The 19956-nt window shown below is 38.2% G+C and overlaps 2 protein-coding genes across 3 annotated transcripts in view; both read left to right on the top strand.

Moving 5' to 3' along the window:
* The window catches only part of LOC146004429 (uncharacterized), a 182400-nt gene that overhangs the window by 112208 nt on the left and 50236 nt on the right, over nt 1–19956 (top strand). The window lies entirely within an intron of this gene.
* On the top strand, nt 827–3640 carry LOC145990262 (uncharacterized). The gene is made up of 2 exons (XM_083125941.1): nt 827–1097; nt 2512–3640. The coding sequence occupies exons 1-2, from the start codon at nt 1095–1097 to the stop codon at nt 3490–3492; spliced, it is 984 nt and encodes a 327-aa protein (XP_082982067.1). The 5' UTR covers nt 827–1094; the 3' UTR covers nt 3493–3640.

The following is a 19956-nucleotide window of genomic DNA, read 5'->3' as shown; positions in this document are numbered from 1 at the left end:
TAGTTCCTGCTTGCTTTTTAAAAGTATAGTTTATTTCAATTCCCTGAAAACTTACATCCTGGTGAAACTCGATCAAGATTTGTATTTGAAGAAGTGGGGAGCAAGTTTTCCTAATTGCTGTTTATTATTTTCTCGAATAACCAGTTATAACTATAAATAAATTCTTGTGAAATGTGCATTGAAAATGTAAACTTGACGTAGCTAATATCTGTCAGATTGAATACTGTGAATCAATAACTAATCATGCTGAATCTGAACTTAGTAGGAATTCTAGTTTTTTATCTTTTGAAAATAATATCTATGCGTTTTCTTAGTTGGAGTTCTGTGACAAAAAGCGAAATTTCAATTGTGTAAAAATGTGAATGTTCACTTCAAACTTCTTGTGAGCAATATTTAGGTGCATTATTATCGTTATTGCTGAGAATTTCGATGACAGTGTAAGTTTTTGTGATAGCATGGAAAATTTATTTATGTGTAAATGATATTCCCTGTTTTATCCGCAATAAATGTATGAACTGAATATTTTAAACAGTCCTATGTTATTTATTTATTATATTATCTGCTTTTAAGTTGTTACCGGTTCGTTTGTACAATGCATTTACTTCTTAGGAAAAGTTACTTCATTCATGAGATCATAATTCCAAACTTACACATACGACTATAACTGGAGTTACGTCTCAACTTGTGTTAAGGTACTTGTTCATCATCATTATGAACCTGGTGGTTTATAAAATCTGGTAAAATTATTAAAATACAACAACAGAAATGTAACAATGCTCTCAATAATTGCTGCAAGGTTGCTAACCATTACTGCCTACGTATTGCCTGGTCCAGTAGAAGCAGCACCCAGAATGTGAGACTGTATTTTGCTTTTATGTGATTGGCTGGAAATTCTGAAAAATGGAGGGCTCGTCGGCCTCGTGATTCGCTTCCGGTTGAGCTGATGAGGTGATTCAGAGTGTGCTGAAAGGTCGAAACGCCAGCGCTGCTCTACAGATACCATTCACAAAATGTCACCGCCTTACGCTAATTAAAGGAGGTTCTGGGGTTCTTGGCCCAGCGAGGAACGCACTGAGAAGAAAAGGGAAAGCACTATGGTAAACCACGACGGAGTTTATTAGATTTCGTAAATACAGTATGTATAGTTTCAACAAAATTCCATCATCCATGAGTCAGTAGTGTTATTGGTTCTATTGAAATCCACTCTAAAGATTATCCTTGGATTCGGCTATTTCTAGATAAACGAGCTAGACCAATTCTGCTTTTTGTTGCAATAATGAAAATACTATTGACTCAGGTTGTCACAAACAACAGCTGTAGGATGTCCTAAACATTGGAAAGCATATATTCCGCAGCATTTAGTTTTACGGTTATTTACATAAAGTTTTGTCCAAGAGTCGTATAAGCTTTCAACTTTACACATTTTTTTATGCACGGTCGTGTATATTTATTAGAAAGAATTGGTCAAAAACACCAAAATTTAGTGATTGCCTGTCGGCGATTCACAGTCGTAAATAACAAAACAACCGCATCTATCAAAACGTTTATAATTAGTTGTACGATGCAAGCTGTCTGTGTCACCTAATTTTTCACATGCTTTGAACCCTCCACTGTACCGTACCTGCAACGTTGTTTTAAGTTCGGCACATTCGAGTGAGCCGATTCTAATTACACCAGACAGGGTTTTAACCTTCCCAACGTTTTGTCAGCTATATTGGCAGACGATGACAGTGTTTTAGCCAATGTTTTTAGCGTTTTGAGAAAAACAGGCCTTTTTTTTACTGTTTCTGAGGTCGTTTTTAAATTATCCCTACCTTTTTTTAATGGGTTGTGTTTGTCTTATCCAGGCCCCTTTACAACTTGCATTTTTAACCGTTCTCAAGGTGCTCTTTATAGTTAATACCCCTTTTTTAAAATTTTCAGGTAATGGTTCTAGATAAGGGGATTTTCCCCGCATACACTGAAGGGTGCAAAATGGCCATACATACCCCCCCAAAAAAAAATGTAAACAATCAATCATCTACTTCAGTATTTTAACCACTTCGAACATTCGGTCTATAAACTTGGTACAAAAATATTACCGTATTTATTTAGTTACTGCTTGCTGGCAGTTTTAAGTTGAACATTTTCGTTTAGACACGAGTTCGTTACGTTAAAATGAAAACAAAACTACAATGAAATAAATTAAATATATGTAACTTGCAAATATCCGCAGCTAATTCTCTCACATAGCGATTCTAAATCAACGTATTAGCTTTATCTCGCTTTAAAACTCGTTCGACTATAAAAACCTCGGTTAGATGTTTGACACAATTTCCAACAACACAATTCCAAATTTTTGCAAATACATCTTTACTGAAGGAGTAAACTCCACACGCAAGTAAACTCACAACCATACTTCATGGGGTCATCTCGAACACAATTTTAGGTTAAAGAGCCCTGTGCAGTGAAAATAGGCTAGCTTTGTGTAGGGAGATTTACTTTTACTGTGAATCGGTATCTCACTTGCAGAATGATGAGACGTTAAAAGGTGGCAAGGAAGGCGATCGAGGAAAGATTCAGACAAATTCAGAGGAAGGAAAGCTGAGAAAGGACAAGATTGATTTGAATAAGCAAAGGCAAAAGGAGAAAGCAGACAAGAAGCATGGGTCAAAATCTGAAGCAGTGGAGAAAGTGAAGGGAATACAAGATGAGAATTTAGCGGGTACATCTGAAAACGTGATTAACCTCAGAGAGGAAGAACGTGTGGAAAATGTCAAGAATGCGAGTAGTCCGCACGAAGATAATAGGAAAGAGTGTGTCCAGAAAGACAGATTAAGCTTAAAGATGCTTAAAAGGACGAACTTTGTGGAATGGAGGAAGATGAAGATAAAAGATCAGAACATAGAGGAAGCGAAAGCGAAATTGGGGATAGGAAAATACTCGTGGGAAGCAACAGGTAGCGAAGATAAATTGATAGAAGGTAAGAATCCGACGGTCACGGGATCTAGGAATTTCAAACACGACATTGGACCGCCGCATGAAGAAGTCACTGTCTTGCAAGTGCGAGCACCGGAGAAAATGATGATTCCTGGAAAAGGGCAGGATAGGGAAGGCCCAAAGGATCGGAGTGAAGAGCGAGGGAATGCATCGACAAGTAGCAAGGAAGAAGGGGCGAGTGGAGTTGAGGAGAAGACAGGGATTCAACAGAAAGGCATTCTCGTGTACTTTACGAGTCAGGGAAGCGATAAGTTGCTGCCTACGGTAAAGTGGAACGAACAGGTGGTGGAAAAGATCGTGACAATCGAACGGAGGGAATCTAATATGGGTGCTAGCGAGGATGATGACAATGCAACAGAAGTGCACACTAGGCTGAAGGTCGCACGTGAATCGAATGGTAGCCAGCGAAAACATTTTTGTCGCAGGGACAGTTGCTCAAGCATGACCAGTGAAGACGAGGACTATAATTATAATAAGTTCACAGGAAAACCAAATCGTCCACGAAAGGTGTGAAATCAAAATCAACAGCAACTGAGGATAAATGCTCTATAACTGATTTTTAAAAAAATACTGAAGTGCGCTGTAGGAAAGGGAGGGAACTTATCAAACGATTTGATACTATATCCGAGTTCTGCACAGAAAAGACATTTCGTGCATGTTTCTAAATGCAAAATTTCAAATGTGTACTGTAATGAATAAAATGTGTACAGATAATGAAGAAACGTTTAGTGTTGTGTTGTTTTATATTTGAAATCTAAGAACACGTGGTAAACGAGTGAGCCTAACAGACCCACATCTCATATTTCACATTCACATGTTTCTAGGTTGAATTAACACCTTACTGTTAACAAAAGTTTGAGTAAATTGTTCATTGCTTGTTAGGTGTTACTAATTAAATACATTTTTCCTGTAGTTAATGTAAGGAAAAGAAATATGCATACTCACAAAGTTGTTTATTTAACCGGTGACGTGTGAAACGGGGGTGTCCAACTGAACATACGAAAGGGGAAATTTGAATGCAGAATTGCAGGACACTTACATGAGAAGAGGGCACGCCACCTGCCTGGGCTGCTAATACCTTTTGGTTTTCTCACCAGTTTAGGGCACACTTCGGTTCGTCTCTGTGAATAAGTAGGACATTAATCAGAAAAGAAAAAGAAGAAACCTTACTTGATAAAGCGTTATAATGTAATTTGTACCCCAAAATTCCTCAAGAAGGGCATATATTACATATATATATATATTGCATATATTTACATATATTTCAACTGTACACTTATATTGAGTTTCTAGTTCATATTATACGCGAACGATTAGCAGACCTTTACACAATTTGAAAGTTTAATTTCAAGCCCTGGGTTTCCATAATGTTATTCAAGTAAACGTTGCTAGAATTAAAACATAGTTTATACTTCTTAAGCTTTCATTTCACTTGAAATAATCCTTTACAAATTCAGTTTGCATTTTTAAACACAAGACATTACTTGAAAACCAATCTTCCTACTAGACAAAAGCGAATCGAAATTAACAACTTTAAAACATTGACATTGGTACAACGTTCTTGAGCTCAGTGAGTCCCTGTTAATTTCTAAACATTTATGTACAATATAAAAATAAATAAATACTAGTTATTTGTGAGTGCAGAAGACAGTTACAATATATATATATATATATATATATATATATATATATATAATTAATATACTTTATATCAACCTTGTACCTTCCAAATTTGAAGCGTATAAATTTGGTGGTAGAGTGGGATCCATGAATATTATCGTGCAAATTGTCCATTAATATTTTCATAAATTTTTCTCTTACATCCTATGTGTTTTTTAAGAGATGGATTTTTATGTATGCTGGTGCAGAAGTTGTCAACAGCTTGTTTTGAGTTTTCTCTTAATTCTTGAAGCTCTTATTGGGTCAAAGTGAACGAACATAGTGATGGACAATTTGCACGGTAATACTCATGAATCCCACTGTACTAGATCACAGTTCATATCAATAAAATACATATTAACTATTATTGAATATTTTGGAGAAAAGTAAATTAAGTATATAGCTCACCATAATTCGGAAACTCATGTATTGAGACTCCTCTTTTCCAAAATTATTAATAAATAAATATACGTTACTGTTTAATTTCTTAACTCCAACCCTTGAACATTCTTGTTAATTTTTTGCACAATCGGTACGGTTTGAAAAACATTTTATACTAAAAAGAAAGATAAGTTGTGGTTGATATGGACGTTAGTTTAGCTTCATATTTATCACCAAAGTCTAGCTTGAATGATAATGGACATTTCCACTCTAACCTAAAATATGATTTTAACTGTGTCACTGCATGATATTCATTTTATGTTAACGTTGTGCAAAATAGTTTGTGTTAATTCGAAATAGTTTGCGAGAAATTGGCCTTAGAAGTTGTACCAAATAGATGCTATACGTCACGAAAACCAGAACGGCCTCTGATTGGATATTCCAGTTATGACGTTCTCGTTCGGCAGTGAACTCGGTCGTCTGCTTAGCGCTCTAGAAGTCCATGCACGAAGGCGTTCGTTGCTCCTCGTGTTTGTAACGCTGAATATTGAAGAGGATTCTCTGTGATTTTTAAAATTAAAGTTTCGATTATGACATGCGAGAGATGTACGAGAGCCAATTCCGGCAATCTAACATGTGCAGATGCAATCACGGTAGCTCCATATTTTGCACAACTGATATTGGATGGGGCAGAGATAAGAGGAGCGAAAGCAGCAAGTTAAGTTTTGCAAGGGAAATTTGACATGGTGTTTACTTTCATCGACAGCTTATTCAAGATCATTTAATATTATTCTGTTGAAAGATTTTTCTCAGTAGCAATCATTCCTAATTTTCTGTTATTATTAGTAGTGCTGGTATTACTGCAGTGCAATAAGTTTACCTGGAGAAAAATGTCAGTGTATTTTTGCACGACCGTATAAACCAGCGTTTTTTTTCTTGCGTAGCTGAAAATAAATGTATGTAATGCAAATGAGCGTCGGGAAGGGCGGGGGTTTGAACCGGTCCGTTGACGGGCTCCTAGAAGTTGGCATCGTTCATTTCAAGTTTCAAAAAACAAAATATGTTATTTTTATTGTAAATAATAATAACATAAATAAATTTCAGTTAGATATTATTCCAACTATGGGCGTTGCTAGAATTTTTTGCTGGAGCTCGGGAAATGATAAAACTTGAATAGTAGAAATAATAACAATAATAAAAATTGATAATAATAAATTTGTTATTTTACAATTATATACTAATAAAAATAAACAGGTGAGTGAATATCTAGTACAACGTTATTTCATACATAATGCATAATGGTAAAATCTTTATTTTCCTCTGTGATATCCACAACACTGACTAGCTATAAAATTTGGGCTGCTCTGCTCTTGTAACTCACAAGATGGAAACTTTTTTCGGCACAAGGCAACAAAAGAAAATATTTGTAATGTTAACTCAGCAGAGAAAACTGTGGTAAAGCACTGATTTACTGCTTGCTTAGTGGTAACGACCATTTCCTGTTCTAGTAGTTACGTATCTTTTCCAATCCATTATCTCATAGCAAACGCAGACACGTCCTAACACCAAATGCAGCCAACGCGAAGTGCAGACGACAGGACGAGCCGAACGACGATGTCACAACATGGCGCAGGTGTGTTTTGCGCGCAACGCTCGGCTCGAAAATTAGAAACTCGATTTTTTAGCTAAAAATGAACGCACATGAACGTGGGAAATTGCAGAGGTTATTTGTCGATGGTGTAGATTTTAAAAATGATATTTAAAAAAAGTAGTGGAAATGTTCATTGAAGACTAAAATTAAGTAGTTCAAAGGGCGTGTAAAGAGCTCATTAGTGTGCACGTTCTTACGGGCTGTTGCGCAGAACGATGCGATTTCCCAACACTTTCGCTTTTGGCACTTACAACGTTTACCACTTTTAGTCCTCAATTTATCAATTCAATCGCTCGCAGTTAAGTTTCATGTCTTCTAATTGCACTTTCTATTAACTATTAACTATTTACATGAATAGTGGTTTAAATATTACGCTCCTTCTAACGCTTATAACAAGATACAGAAACGTAATAATATTTAAAAAAAAACACATTTTTGTGATTTACTACAATAGCTTTTATTCAATACGGAAAGCATCGTGAACATTTTTGTGTAAAGTTGAAACTAAACCAAACCAAAGTTAAGAAAACCTAGTCAGTTTGCAGTCCGAACACGAAATCCCGATTCGATAGCGAGGTCCAAGTTCGCGATGTTTTCTGCAGATGGCAGCACCTCCCGGACGTCCCTCTGTATCGATTGCCTACCTCCACATAGAATGAAGTTAGACGATGCAAGTCTATTTCCTTTATTGCTCACTCGTTCTTGCGTATTGATTCACGCACGATGGAAAATGCTGGGTAAATTGTAATCGCTATTAGAGTAAGTGCTCTAAGTGGTCGTAGGGACATTTGGAGATTACCGAGAAAAGTTGCTCCGCATACTAGTGACATCTATGGACGAAAGGCGAAGATACAGAGATCTGTAATGGGACCTTAAATTGATTGACTCAACACGAACCCCACAGAGGATTATACCGGCTGTGAGTCCAGACACCAGAGCCTCGCTAGTCTGCAAAATGCAGTCCAGGGCTGGAAATAGAAGAAAGAAGCTATCAAGCTTTACCTGCAACTCAATCCGCCATGACTTTATATGCTATTCGGCCGACTTGTACGTACAATTCAGACGAAAGGAAACAAAATACACTATACCCATATTGTTGACACGCACAGGCAAATTAAGTTCTATAAAACTTCTAAAATATCCATCAAAATTTAGAAGCTACTGAGGTCAGAAACGAACGTTATGCGTTTTTCAGGTACTAAATCAACAAAGATAAGTGAATTTGATTTTATTCTTCTGCATCATGCGGAAAGTCAGTTATGCTGATCGCCATGTCTCGTCTCGGACATAAGGTTGCAACATTTGCACTATTAATTTACGTTATGCATTTGATTTGACGGTTTCTTTAAGTTTGTAAATTTTACTCTTGTAAAGCAGAAGGGCCCCACAAAGTTGTTTATGCCTTCTTGAGATTTTGGACAAACCGCGGAAATTCAACAGAGTTGCATGTGCAAAAATGTTATTTAAGAAACAGATAGTGACTGTATAAGTATAATTCAGTCACTGCAAGAGGGGAGGCAGACGCTACTCGGTCGATCAGTCAGTCCCCTTTCTCCCAGTAAACAAGAAACGCAGCTAAATTAATGCTCTTTATACCCAAATATGCATTTTTGGAAGGTATTTAGAGGTATATTATGTGTTTTCTCTCAAAATTTCCCATCTGGCACATTTTGCTTAGAGAATGATGTGTTTATTCCTTATGTTTCCGTGTCTGTATCAGTAACACTAATCAAACTTAAAATTTCTCCAAGTTCTGAAATTGTTTTGTTCGCGGAAGTGCATAATTTTAGGTTAAGAGGGGATCCCATTCTCCAGCTAATTATAGAAAATAAAGTACAAAATTGAAAGTCTCTAATTCAATTAACATTTTTTGGTAACTCTATCAAATAAAACAAAACATAATTTAGCAAATTTTCTACTCTTTCATTTTGGTTATCTTAACTTTTTGTGCACAATTCGCCGTTTTCGAAATATTGTTTATCTTCATTTTCATGGAGAAATTTTGGCGCTAATCTTTTAAATTGGCGGCGAACCTACAGGTCAGAGGGTGGTAGGCTAGACTCCTTAAAATCAGATTTCTGCCAATTTTTTTTTATTACAGAAGCAGTTGGTTTCATTTCTGTTGGAATTAGTTCCCCAGACGACATTATCTTTACTACACTAAATGGCATTGAAAAATTTACCTAAACCATTCTGATTTTCGACAGATAAATTGCATATTTTGCTTATAGTAAGTACAAAGTTGGTATATTAGTGTCAGTTGTAGCCTGTTCTGCGTGGTTACTTATATATTCAGGATTCAATTTCCGTAGTTGTTTTCTCGTAGCGTTGAAAAGTAACGCGATAACAGAAAAGATATTTATGGGCGGTGACATGCTGTGTACGTATGTTGTTTATATTACACGTGTGTATTTCGAAACTCGAGACGAGAATGAAACGGATGTTTACAAATCGAGACCGGTCTCGTCTCGATGCAATCCCGTGACCACTGCGCCATCTATTGCTGCTTACACAGCTTCGTTATCCGAAAAGGCTTGCCAAAACGCATCCAAGCTCTTTCTCTTATACATACAGACACATATTGTATGCATATGTTCTTGATATATATAAAGTCTCTGGCTAGGTAGCTGAACACGCGAAGATTTCAACTTTCGAAGTTCCCTAGTTTGAATCTCTGCCTTTAGAAGCGTGTTCTTTGTGAGGCCCTTTCATGAATTTCATCTAATCATCACTCATCGTAAAATAACAAAAATACACACAACAGCAAAAAGCTATGATACTTACTAGATAGTGTGTGTGTATTCTCCTTTAAAAACTGCTACAACTAACAGTAAATGAGTGAGCAGCTTTAAAAAAATCAGCCCAGCAATAAAATATTACAATTCATCGCACATGCTGTGGAAAAAAAAATATTGTTTTTGACCAAAATATATTTAAAAAATTCAGGCATGCTGCAGATGTGCCCGTGTATGTGTTTAAAACAAAATTATCATCGGTTAACACAGCATAACATACTGAGAAATCAAAAAGATGGATTCAAATCATTGTGCTGATTCATTCTTATCATTACGGTTAACATTCCTTAAAAACTCAAATAAAAGAAATACGAAGCAGCATTTACAACTTACTAACAAGGCATTACACAATGAATAACTCTCAGCTTACAAGTTGAGATTATATTTTTTAAAAAAGGTACTAATGAACGATGACTTAGTAGACACATTGAATGAGAAGGACTATAAAAACGTGCCACGTGATCTGAATTGTTTTTATTCGAAATATTCTAAGTTCAAATCATGTGATCGGTTCTGTTTTATCATGGCTTTCCTCGGTTAATGCATATATGCTGTAATAGTAAACTTAACGAAGGCCACGAGCCTTGCATCCATGTCTAGACATCTCTTTTAAATTTAGCATAATGGTACGTAAATTACACCCACAAACCCGCAAATGTTGCTCTACTTATAATACATCTCAGTAAGGGATAAAAATTAATATTTGCGCTGTAAGTATATGCAGAAGTGAATTAAGTTTTGCTCTTGGGGAATGCCGTTGTTTGATTCAGAACGTTTCCACTTTTGACTAAATGGCTCCACGATTATTATTTTGTTTTTTAAATCGAAAAAAGTATTGCACTAGTAATGTAAAAGTACATCACGTTTTATGTATTCATTTACTCACACAAGTGCAAGCATTCACTCAAATTAATTTTCTTTTTCACTCAATGTTATTGCATTTTGCAACGTGCATGTTAGTTACAGTGTTGTACAGTGGGATCCATGAGTATTACCGTGCAAATTGTCCATCACTATGTTCGTGCACTTTATTTGACCCAATAAAAGCTTCAAGAATTAAGAGAAAACTCAAAACAAGCTGTTTACAACTTCTGCACCAGCATACATAAAAATGCATCGCTTAAAAACACATAGGATTTAAGAAAAAAATTAATAAAAATAGTCATGGACAATTTCCAGGGTAATACTCATGGATCCCACTGTACATAGCTGTTTTTTATATATAGAACTAAAGTGTCAACTAAATTAACACTAACACAACACATTCGTAAGAATAACAAAACAATCAACTTTGTAGATTGGCCCGCATAAAATTTAGACAGAGGTAACAGATGTTTAAAATATTGCTAAATATTTCCTGATAATAAGCTGGGTATATATTGCCGGTTTCAAAATAATCAGATGTGTTTACAGCTAGTATTGATATACCTTGAGCTTGAAAGGAAGAAGCTCTACTTGCTTCATGAACAATGTTACATTTGAAAATCTAATGGGAATATTTATCACAAATGTGATTCTGACAAGGATGAAAATTTACCGTTGTTGCTAGGGATACATTGCGTATCGTTTGGGGGAATCACCCCCACCCCTCCCTCGCCATTAATCCGCACCCTGCCGGAGTAAATGCCTTTCGAACTTCTACGATAATGTGTAAATAATATTCTGCATTTATCCCAGTTTTTAAAATGCCTCTATAAATATGGATGCATTTTCATATGGTCTATAAAAACTCCCCGAAATGTTTTCGGGAAATCAATAGACCAACTTTCGTGAATTATTCAATCAGCTCATTTTGAGAAGTTTCGGAATGAACCTTCCCTATTTTGTGCTACCGAACGACACTCTCCAGCCATCTGTTGGTGACAGTCGAAACCAGCGAAAGTGGAAACAGTTCACCGTTCCGCCACTAGAGGGTGCGGCGGTGGTCACGACACAAATGTCGACGTTGGCATGGAAAAACGAAATCGATATGATTCTTTCTGCTGGAATAAAAGATGCCTTCCGAATTTCTCTTTCATCGCGCCACTATTTTTACGTTCCTCCCCTCTTCCTTGGAATTCTGCGGAATTATTTTTGTACGCGCGTGGTAGTACAGTGTGACTTTCGATCATTGTTAACGAGAGTAGATTTCTTGAAATCTCAACATTTTCATCTCTAATAAAATGGTGGACACAAACTACGGAAATTCTTCAAGTAGGCTTACACTTACTATCTTCCGCAAGAATACAACTTGGTTTGGCGTGGCGGAGCAGTTAGTGTAATGCTCTACCATGCCAGGAATGCTAGGTTCAAATCATAAATGTCTCATTGTGTTTATTCTTTCGCCTGTTTCATCAACTCACGGTTATCGTCGCGATTAACCTATGAAGGTGGAAAAGCAGTATAAAAAATAATAAATACAAGTACATGTTCTATCGTATGGGTGACATACATAGTAGGTGATAATAAGAAACATTCAAGCTCTGATAACGTTTTTACCGGTGCGAGCTCCAAAATTTCGGTGTTGGTTGACCCAGCATCATGAGGATAATTGAGGAGCTATTGAAATCAATAGCGCGGGATCTGGTCACGAAAGCCAAAATACAGCGGCGATGGGACTCGATGCGCTGACCACGCGCCACCTAGTGAAAAGACGATTGGCAGGCCGGGGCTTTAAAAAGAACTGTTGTGCCCATGGACGTCCGGAAGAAAAGTATATATTTCACACATAATTTCATTTCACTCACAGTAATTTATGTTAATTATTTAAGGAACATGAAGCAGTGTTTTTTGAGGGGTATCACTATTATGGGGGAAAATATACCCCCTTTACACCACCCGCTGGAAAAAAAAAATACCTTGGTTGCAACTCCCTGAACCTGCGGACGACCATGGGTGCCACGGACTTACTGTTACAGAGTGGTAAAAATGGAGACACGAAAGTAGTCCTTGAGAGTTCCTAAGCAATTTTAAGACCCAAATTCATAATCAACCCTTTTGGCAAAATGTGTACATTTGTTTTAAAAGCCCCTTTCAGAAAAAAAAAAGATAGAATAAACGTGCCAATGATGATATAATGATGAAAGGTTTCCTAGTTTAATTCTTCACCACATAAAATCGTTAACTCCATTTTTAAGACATAGGCTTAATCTGTACTTATTGCGTTGAAATTGGTTATTTCTAGCTTTAATGAATTCGAATCTATTTATTTAGGAAGAATAGTAATACACACACACACACACAAATTTATGTCGCAAGATGTTAGAGGGAGATTATTTCCATAACATCTTTGGCTGTTATGCATTTCAAGCTTCGGAACGAGTCACGACTCTCGAAGCAGCCAATCAACGAAGCGAGCCACTGACGTCATCTCAACCCAGAACCTATCGCTAAGCCCCCTGCTAAGGCTCTACACGCCCACTAGGCTCGCTAGACAGACTCGCGTAGTCCGTTGGAGATGTTCCGAAAGTAATTCGACTCTACTACTAACATTCTTAATCTAAACAACTAAACAAAAAAATATTCAAAATAAAATTAACCGCCTCCCAGCACTACACTTCCGGTTATACGCAAAAGAAAAAGGTTGATTCTTATAACACCATCAAAATATAAAATCGAGCTAATAAGACACTTCATTTCTTTAGAGCTCTACTTGTAATATGAGAATTGGGACAAATTTCACTTCATATTTGTCCACCAGCTCAGATTTTTTTTTAAATATCATAACCAAAGTCCTGAGACTTTGTATGCATAAAGTGCTCTATAAAATATTTCGTGGAACGCACTGAAGAGGTCTAAAAACATAAACTGCTGATATTTTCCCACTATGATTTTTCCGATTTTCCACTAACAATAAACAATAAACAATGTAATATCTGAATATCTCACTGTGTAACCTGAGTCTGATCACAAGTTGGATCTAATTTGCAGTTGCTCGCTATTTAGATAGTTAACGCGTAACTGCGGGCCATTTCAAGTGAATCAATAGTGCTTATTGCTCTATCAGCTCGAGTAAAGCAATCAATGGCAGGAGGCAAGATCTTGCATTAGTGCATACAAAATGGGGGGGGGGGGGTGGACAAGAGTACTGGAGCTACACGGTCGATCCCAAAGGTAGTAATTTGCAGCCTTTACTCGTAAACTATACGATTCACTTCGCCACGAACACATAGGATAACGAACACTCGAGTGTTGATTCGTGTTCAGCTTATTCCCAATGACATAATTCACAACGGTTGGCTACATTTACGATTCATTCTTTATGCACTATTGATTGCTGTTAATCTTGTAATGTGTGAGCTCATCACTTTTCCATGAAGATTAGACTTATTTAACTTTACAATACAGTCTACGAGAACAACAATTTAAAAATAAAAGTTGGTAATTTGCCATGCTGTTTTCTCAATGTACACTCCCATTTATTTAATTGTGAGTATGCCAAAACAGTTCGTATTAGTATATCCTGGGGTATGTTTGGTCGAGCCTTGGAGTTAGTTGGGGGGATGCTCCTGTGGTTTAACATGATGATAATGAGACAGCTGGGGGCACGATTGTGTTACCTAGGGGCATACGATGCCCCCGCATCTACCCTCACTTTGAGCACTGAGTATCTATTTCCGTTATTTTACGTTCTTTTTCTACTTCTTGGGTTAATCGCGATGATTTCGTATTACGAACGAATTTTCGAGACTCTTGAGCGAATGTATCGACTAAAACAATTTTGACAACTGTAAACATTGTGATCTGAAATAATTTTATAGGATATGATAACAGAATAAGGTAATTATTTTTTTTTACTTCGTTTGAATTTAATTCATGCCACCAGGTATCGAACCCGGGGCCCCTTGATTACAATGCGACGACGTTACCACTACGCCATTCGGGGGAGGCCTTTACTTCATTTGATTAACGTCATCAGACCAGGACATTTTTTTTTCTGGCTATGGCCTTGCACCCCTTCCCATTCACACACAAAGAAAAACAAGGTTTCTTTATGTACAAATCCGTTTTATCTGGAATCTCTTATTCCACACAAGTAAAGATTGATAAAGCGCCACTATCTGAAAAGCAGAACAAACAAGACATGAGCACTAGTTTACAAGAAACAGCCAAGACGTGAAATCTAAACATTCCGAACAGAAATGCGCTGTCTGCTTCGAGGTTTTCGAGGCTTCCATGTTAAAAATCTTTCCCAACGTAAACATCCGCTTCTACAGAAATGCTAAAGCGTAGATTACAGTCCCGTGCTGAGTGCCTCGAATGATCCTCGCGAAGCAAAACCACGAGGACTCGTTGAGAGGGCGCAGAAGGAATTATTTTTAAGTACTTCAACTCGCCCTGAAGCATTAAAAAAAAGAGCGAAACATTAAGCGATTCTTGGTGCAACGCCAAAAATATAAGGGTAGCTAAGTATGTTGACGAAGGAAGGCGGTATTTGGTTTCTTCTTCGTCCTCTATGACTTTGATCGGAGTATCTGAGTAGCCTGTGGAGATGCGAGGTCATGTCAAATTTCGTGTTAACGGTTTGGTAGCTGTGAAAAAGCAATACTGTTGGGCACGTTTAACTGCGCAATGTCCATGTCTAATCTGTTCAACCAATGCATTTTATCATACGGAACAGCAGTTGGGGGAAAAAAGTACCCTTTGATGTACTGTACTCTGTATAATTTCTATTCGTGCAAACTTATTGTAATGCACCATTAGCAATTAATGACTTTAATGCGTTACTGGAGTCGGAACACGTATTCATATTTGTTGTCAACACATTTTGGGGTTCTGTGTGTAAGTCACGGGACCTCAGGTTCCAATTCTTGGCGTGGCGTGGATGCGCCATTATGCTGTTATGTCGTTTTTGCATCAATTCATCACTCATCATCATCGTCGAGACCAAAAAAGAATTAAACCATTTTTTAGGAAGTTCTTATTCTTTAATGAATTCCTTCGGGAATTACAACGAAGAAAATGAACATTAAACGGTAATAGAATACAGTAAACTTGACTTCGTACAGCTTCACACGCCAGCAGCGGCGTCTGGTGGAACCGAATTAGATTAACGGCTAGAAGGGGGAAAATGGGATATTGGTAGGGAAAAATGGGGTAGACCAGATAATTGTAGTTACACAACCTTATTATAAAATGGAATTTCTAATAAGTATGATCTAATATTCTCTATTGTCCCATTTTCTTCGTACTAGCCCTTCACATAATTATGACCCAGCATCCGCCGCTCCACGCCAGGAGTCCCGGGTTCGAATCCCAATATCCCGGCCTGTTTTTGGGTGTTCTTTGTGAGTGTCCCTTCATCAATTTCTTCATATAAACACTCATTATCATCTTCGCGAGTAGCCAAATGTGACAGAAATGCGAAGTAAATAAACCAAATCAATCAGCTTCACATTAATCTGAAGAAAGGTCCACTGGAAACAGTCTCACTTATCGCACGTAAGTCAAACACCACCTTAGTCACGCGTCATATTTCGTCTTCTGACGTCAGGTTAAATGTTTTAGTTATGATGCTAAATGTAGTGTATCTATGCTGAGAAATTTAAACCTAACAAAACCATGAAAGCATTCCGCGCTTTCGTCAGAAGACGAAATACGACGCTTGACCGAGAAGGTGTTCGGATTACGTGCGATGAGTCATACCCTTGGAAAACTCATTTCTTTCAATCTCGAGTAGTTTGGTTGTTCACTGTGCTCCGTTGCAGGTAAAAGAGGAAGAGCAAAAGAAGTGTTAGTCTGTCGTGTGCTGAACGCATGAATGATGTCAGCACCTCCCTAAGGACGCACGAGATGACATTTGCAGATTCTCTTTAGGCTGCACGTCGAGCAGATCCGGATATGCAGCCGCGAGTCATCAATCGTTCCTTATCATCTGTGCGCACGCGGACCTAGCAAATACAGAGATTGCGACGATGAAGTGTGATCGACGATGTGCTCTTTTATACCGCCACGAGCGAAATGGAACTAAAAGAATACACTTGCTTCCTCTTTCTATTTCCACGTTCTGCCTACACTGTAAATAGTTGACTGAAGAAATGATGGTGCAACCAACTGCAATTTATAATCATTATCTATTTTTATGCATGACAAAAATATTCAGATTTAAATTTTAAAAAGGTTGCCTCCTGCTTTCATAATTTAAACGGGGAGACTGTTAAACGTTAAAGGTAGCATACTGAAAATTTTGCGGAAACAGTGTAGATAATACTAGTTACCCAGTCATATCCAGTGGCGGCGATTACGAGGGACGAGGGAGGTATTTGTCACCACATTTTTTTGCCACTTTTTACTCCAGCCTTGTCTACCTAGAGAAGGTAAACTGTCCTTGCCCCTCCCCTTCCGCTACTGGTCACAGCTGAAGGTTTTCCCTAGTAAGCACATTACAACCCAACACGTGATCAGAATTCGGTTTTGTGCGTTTAAGCTACCAGAGAAAATAGAACAATTGCAATACGGTACAATATGAAAAATCTACTTTTTTCCTTTTATTCGGAATATTTCACACTTGCTGTAAATATCAGCTCAACAATTCCGTTCATGGTTTCAGTATTTTCGCTGGCCGAACATGCTGAGGTTCGAGTCCTGGCAAAGATGTTCCTTTTTTAGTGTCCCTTCATCAATTTCATTTACTCATCATTCATCGTCGCGATTAGCCTAATGTGACAGAACAGCGACGTAAAATAAGGAAGTATCTTCGCCACGTTAAGAACGTCCGTGGAAGCATTTATGAAGAATCGGGCTAAACTTTTGGGGGGACCAGAATCGAAAAGTTTTCCACCCGTAAAAAATAGTGACTATTTTGCTAAATAACGGTTACATTTGCAAATTCATAAAAATCACTCTTCACAACTTTGCTCCTCAGGGCCAAGAAGGCTAACGAAAGTAACTTGTAAATTTTAATAAACCTGAAAAATTTTGCAAGTGCCCCCTTTCCTTGCAAAGTTACGCCATCGGTTCAGTTATGTTTAAGCTTCAACCGCAGGCCCAGTTGCGATTAACCTAGGCCTTCCCGATGAAGTAGTGTACTGTCGCCTTGCAATCAAAGGGGTCCCGAGTTCGATACCCGGTGGAGACACATAGTAGTTCGGGTCCAGCTTACAGCTGTCGGTCTACGTTCGATTAGCCATCTCGGATATAATTTCGTACAAGTTTTTTTTAAAAAAAAGGTCCCAAGAAACATAAATCCTTTGCCTTTTTTCCTCTCTTCAACGAAGCTCATACCACCCCCACCCCGTACCCGATTACGTCATACGCTGTTTGACAATATCACACACATCGTACTGCGAAAGGGAGGAGCAATGTACTTATGTATGCATCATTACTCCGCGGCGTCATTGTGCCGGCGGTGACACAACCTTACCCACCATCCATCACGTTGCCCCTCCTTTGGTTCTGGATCCGCAGTTCTCGTGTCACTAATTTACCGAGTCAATCCGATGGCCCCCCCTCTTAATCGACGGCCCGTGCTGCGGGGCGAAACGATGCCGACAGATTCACCCAAGTTATGGAGCTGACAAGACAAAAGAATTTACTGCATAGAATCCTGGAGTGGAGGGAGCATTCTCCTTATTGCTCGTAGACAAGATGCGATCAATACGAACCACTAAAACTGCTTTACTCGGAAGCAAAGCAATAAACACAACGTCATTGTTAAGACGTAGGTTCTTGAGACTTGGATTCGAGAGGACGTGCAGGGTTGGCAGCGGCAAAACCTCCAGTTATCTACCTTTCGCAAGTCAGAAAACAAAGTATGAAGGCAATAATTATGTATATTTACCCATGAATATTGTCGTATTCCAGCAAGAGCTGTAGGGTGCAGATAGTTTTCGTTGATTACCTCCCTGACACACTGGCGTACACAGAGAGGGGCTGCAGCCCCTCCAGAAATTATGAGTAAATCAAAATTTTCCAAACGATAACAGTAAAGAAAACTCTGGGGAAACCAAAGTTGTAAATGCAAACTTCCCTTTAAAGGACCCGATTACCATTTTTGTCTTTACACAACTTTTAAAACTAAGGTTAAAAAACGGCAGTTACGAAATATTTTATACTGTATCTTCCCTTCCAGAACGCACCTGTGTAATACCCACCTTTACAATTCCAGCCCCCCCCCCCCCCCGAAAACATATCCTGCGTACGCGACTGTTCTGACTTACGCCCTTCTTCCAGCTAACCCTCCAATTGTCCATCGGCTCCGCCCAATTGTTAGTTTTACCAAATACGAATTTTAAGAATTCAACCAAAAATTCCAACGAAGCAGTTGACGAGAGACATTTAACCTGCCCAACTGTTTATCGTACAGTGGGAATCATTTGTATTCCCTGACAGCGGGGAAGTTTTCCCCTCCAGGCAGGTAGGACGCTGTCGCTGGGTACGAGCCAATTGGTGTTTGCAATGAACACCTGGCGCGCTTGAAATCCCAGGCAACCTGCAGAACCGGTTTTTGCGTGCTCACAACACTCCTCTAACAGCATTCACCGAAGGGAATATATAGAGTGTAAAACACGTTTGCTTTGATTTCGAGAGGAATGAAGGATTTATTATTTTCAAAGCAGGCGTGATTACATATTTTAAAATAATACGATTGTAACTCAACACTACAGTGCGGAATGTCAAGGCAAGATGGCAAACGCGTCTGCCAGTAGACCAGAGGGGTGTTCCTTCGTGAGTTTGAATCCTATGAAAATGATCACTTTTATTAAATATCATCAATTTGTTTTCATGTTTAGAAAGGGAAGTTAATAGATTACACAACGCAGTATTTCAACAAAATTACCGGGCGGCAACCTGAGAATCGTTTGTTAATTTCCATCATTTTCCCAAAGTATTTTGTTATAAATAGTTAAAATACAAAGCTAGGAGAGTATACATGAAGTATATGCGCGTAATGTAACAGATAAACTTTGCTAAAGGCGATGTATCTTCAGCCAATAAAATAACGATTCGTTAAAAGTTCGATTCTCCCTGGACGAGCATTTTTACGTTTAAATTTTATGTGTATTTTATTAATATGTTTTTTTAAAGGGTTTGTTGTAAGAACGGCCCGCGAGGCCGAAACACGCCCTCTCAATAAAGACGATATTATTATTATTATTATTATTATTATATTTATTCATCCTAAAAAGCCAGTACGTGCTAGATCACCACCGATAGTCAAGCCAATAGACACATCAAACACGTACCAAACGTTCTCAGATCACGATGAAGATACAATCCATCGACTGACCGCCAAGATACCAGCAGTCTACATCTACAACGCAGATAGAAGCCATCAATTTGTCACTTCGGTGACAAAAATAATAGATGACAAACAAGCCAAGATCCTAATTCTACACGATGGAATGAAGATACAAGCCAACAATAGACCAGCTTACAACAAGCTGATCAGCCACTGCAAAGAGCACTCGCTCAGCTACGCCACCGACAAACCACGTCGAGAAAGGCCGGTCAAAGTAGTACTCAGACATCTACCAATCGACATATCAACGAAAGAAATACAGACAGAGCTTG

The sequence above is a fragment of the Lepisma saccharinum genome, chromosome 1, assembly GCF_977018435.1.
Source record: "Lepisma saccharinum chromosome 1, izLepSacc3.1, whole genome shotgun sequence".
NCBI classification, from domain to species: Eukaryota; Metazoa; Arthropoda; class Insecta; order Zygentoma; family Lepismatidae; genus Lepisma; species Lepisma saccharinum.
This window is presented reverse-complemented; position numbering and strand designations above follow the sequence as displayed.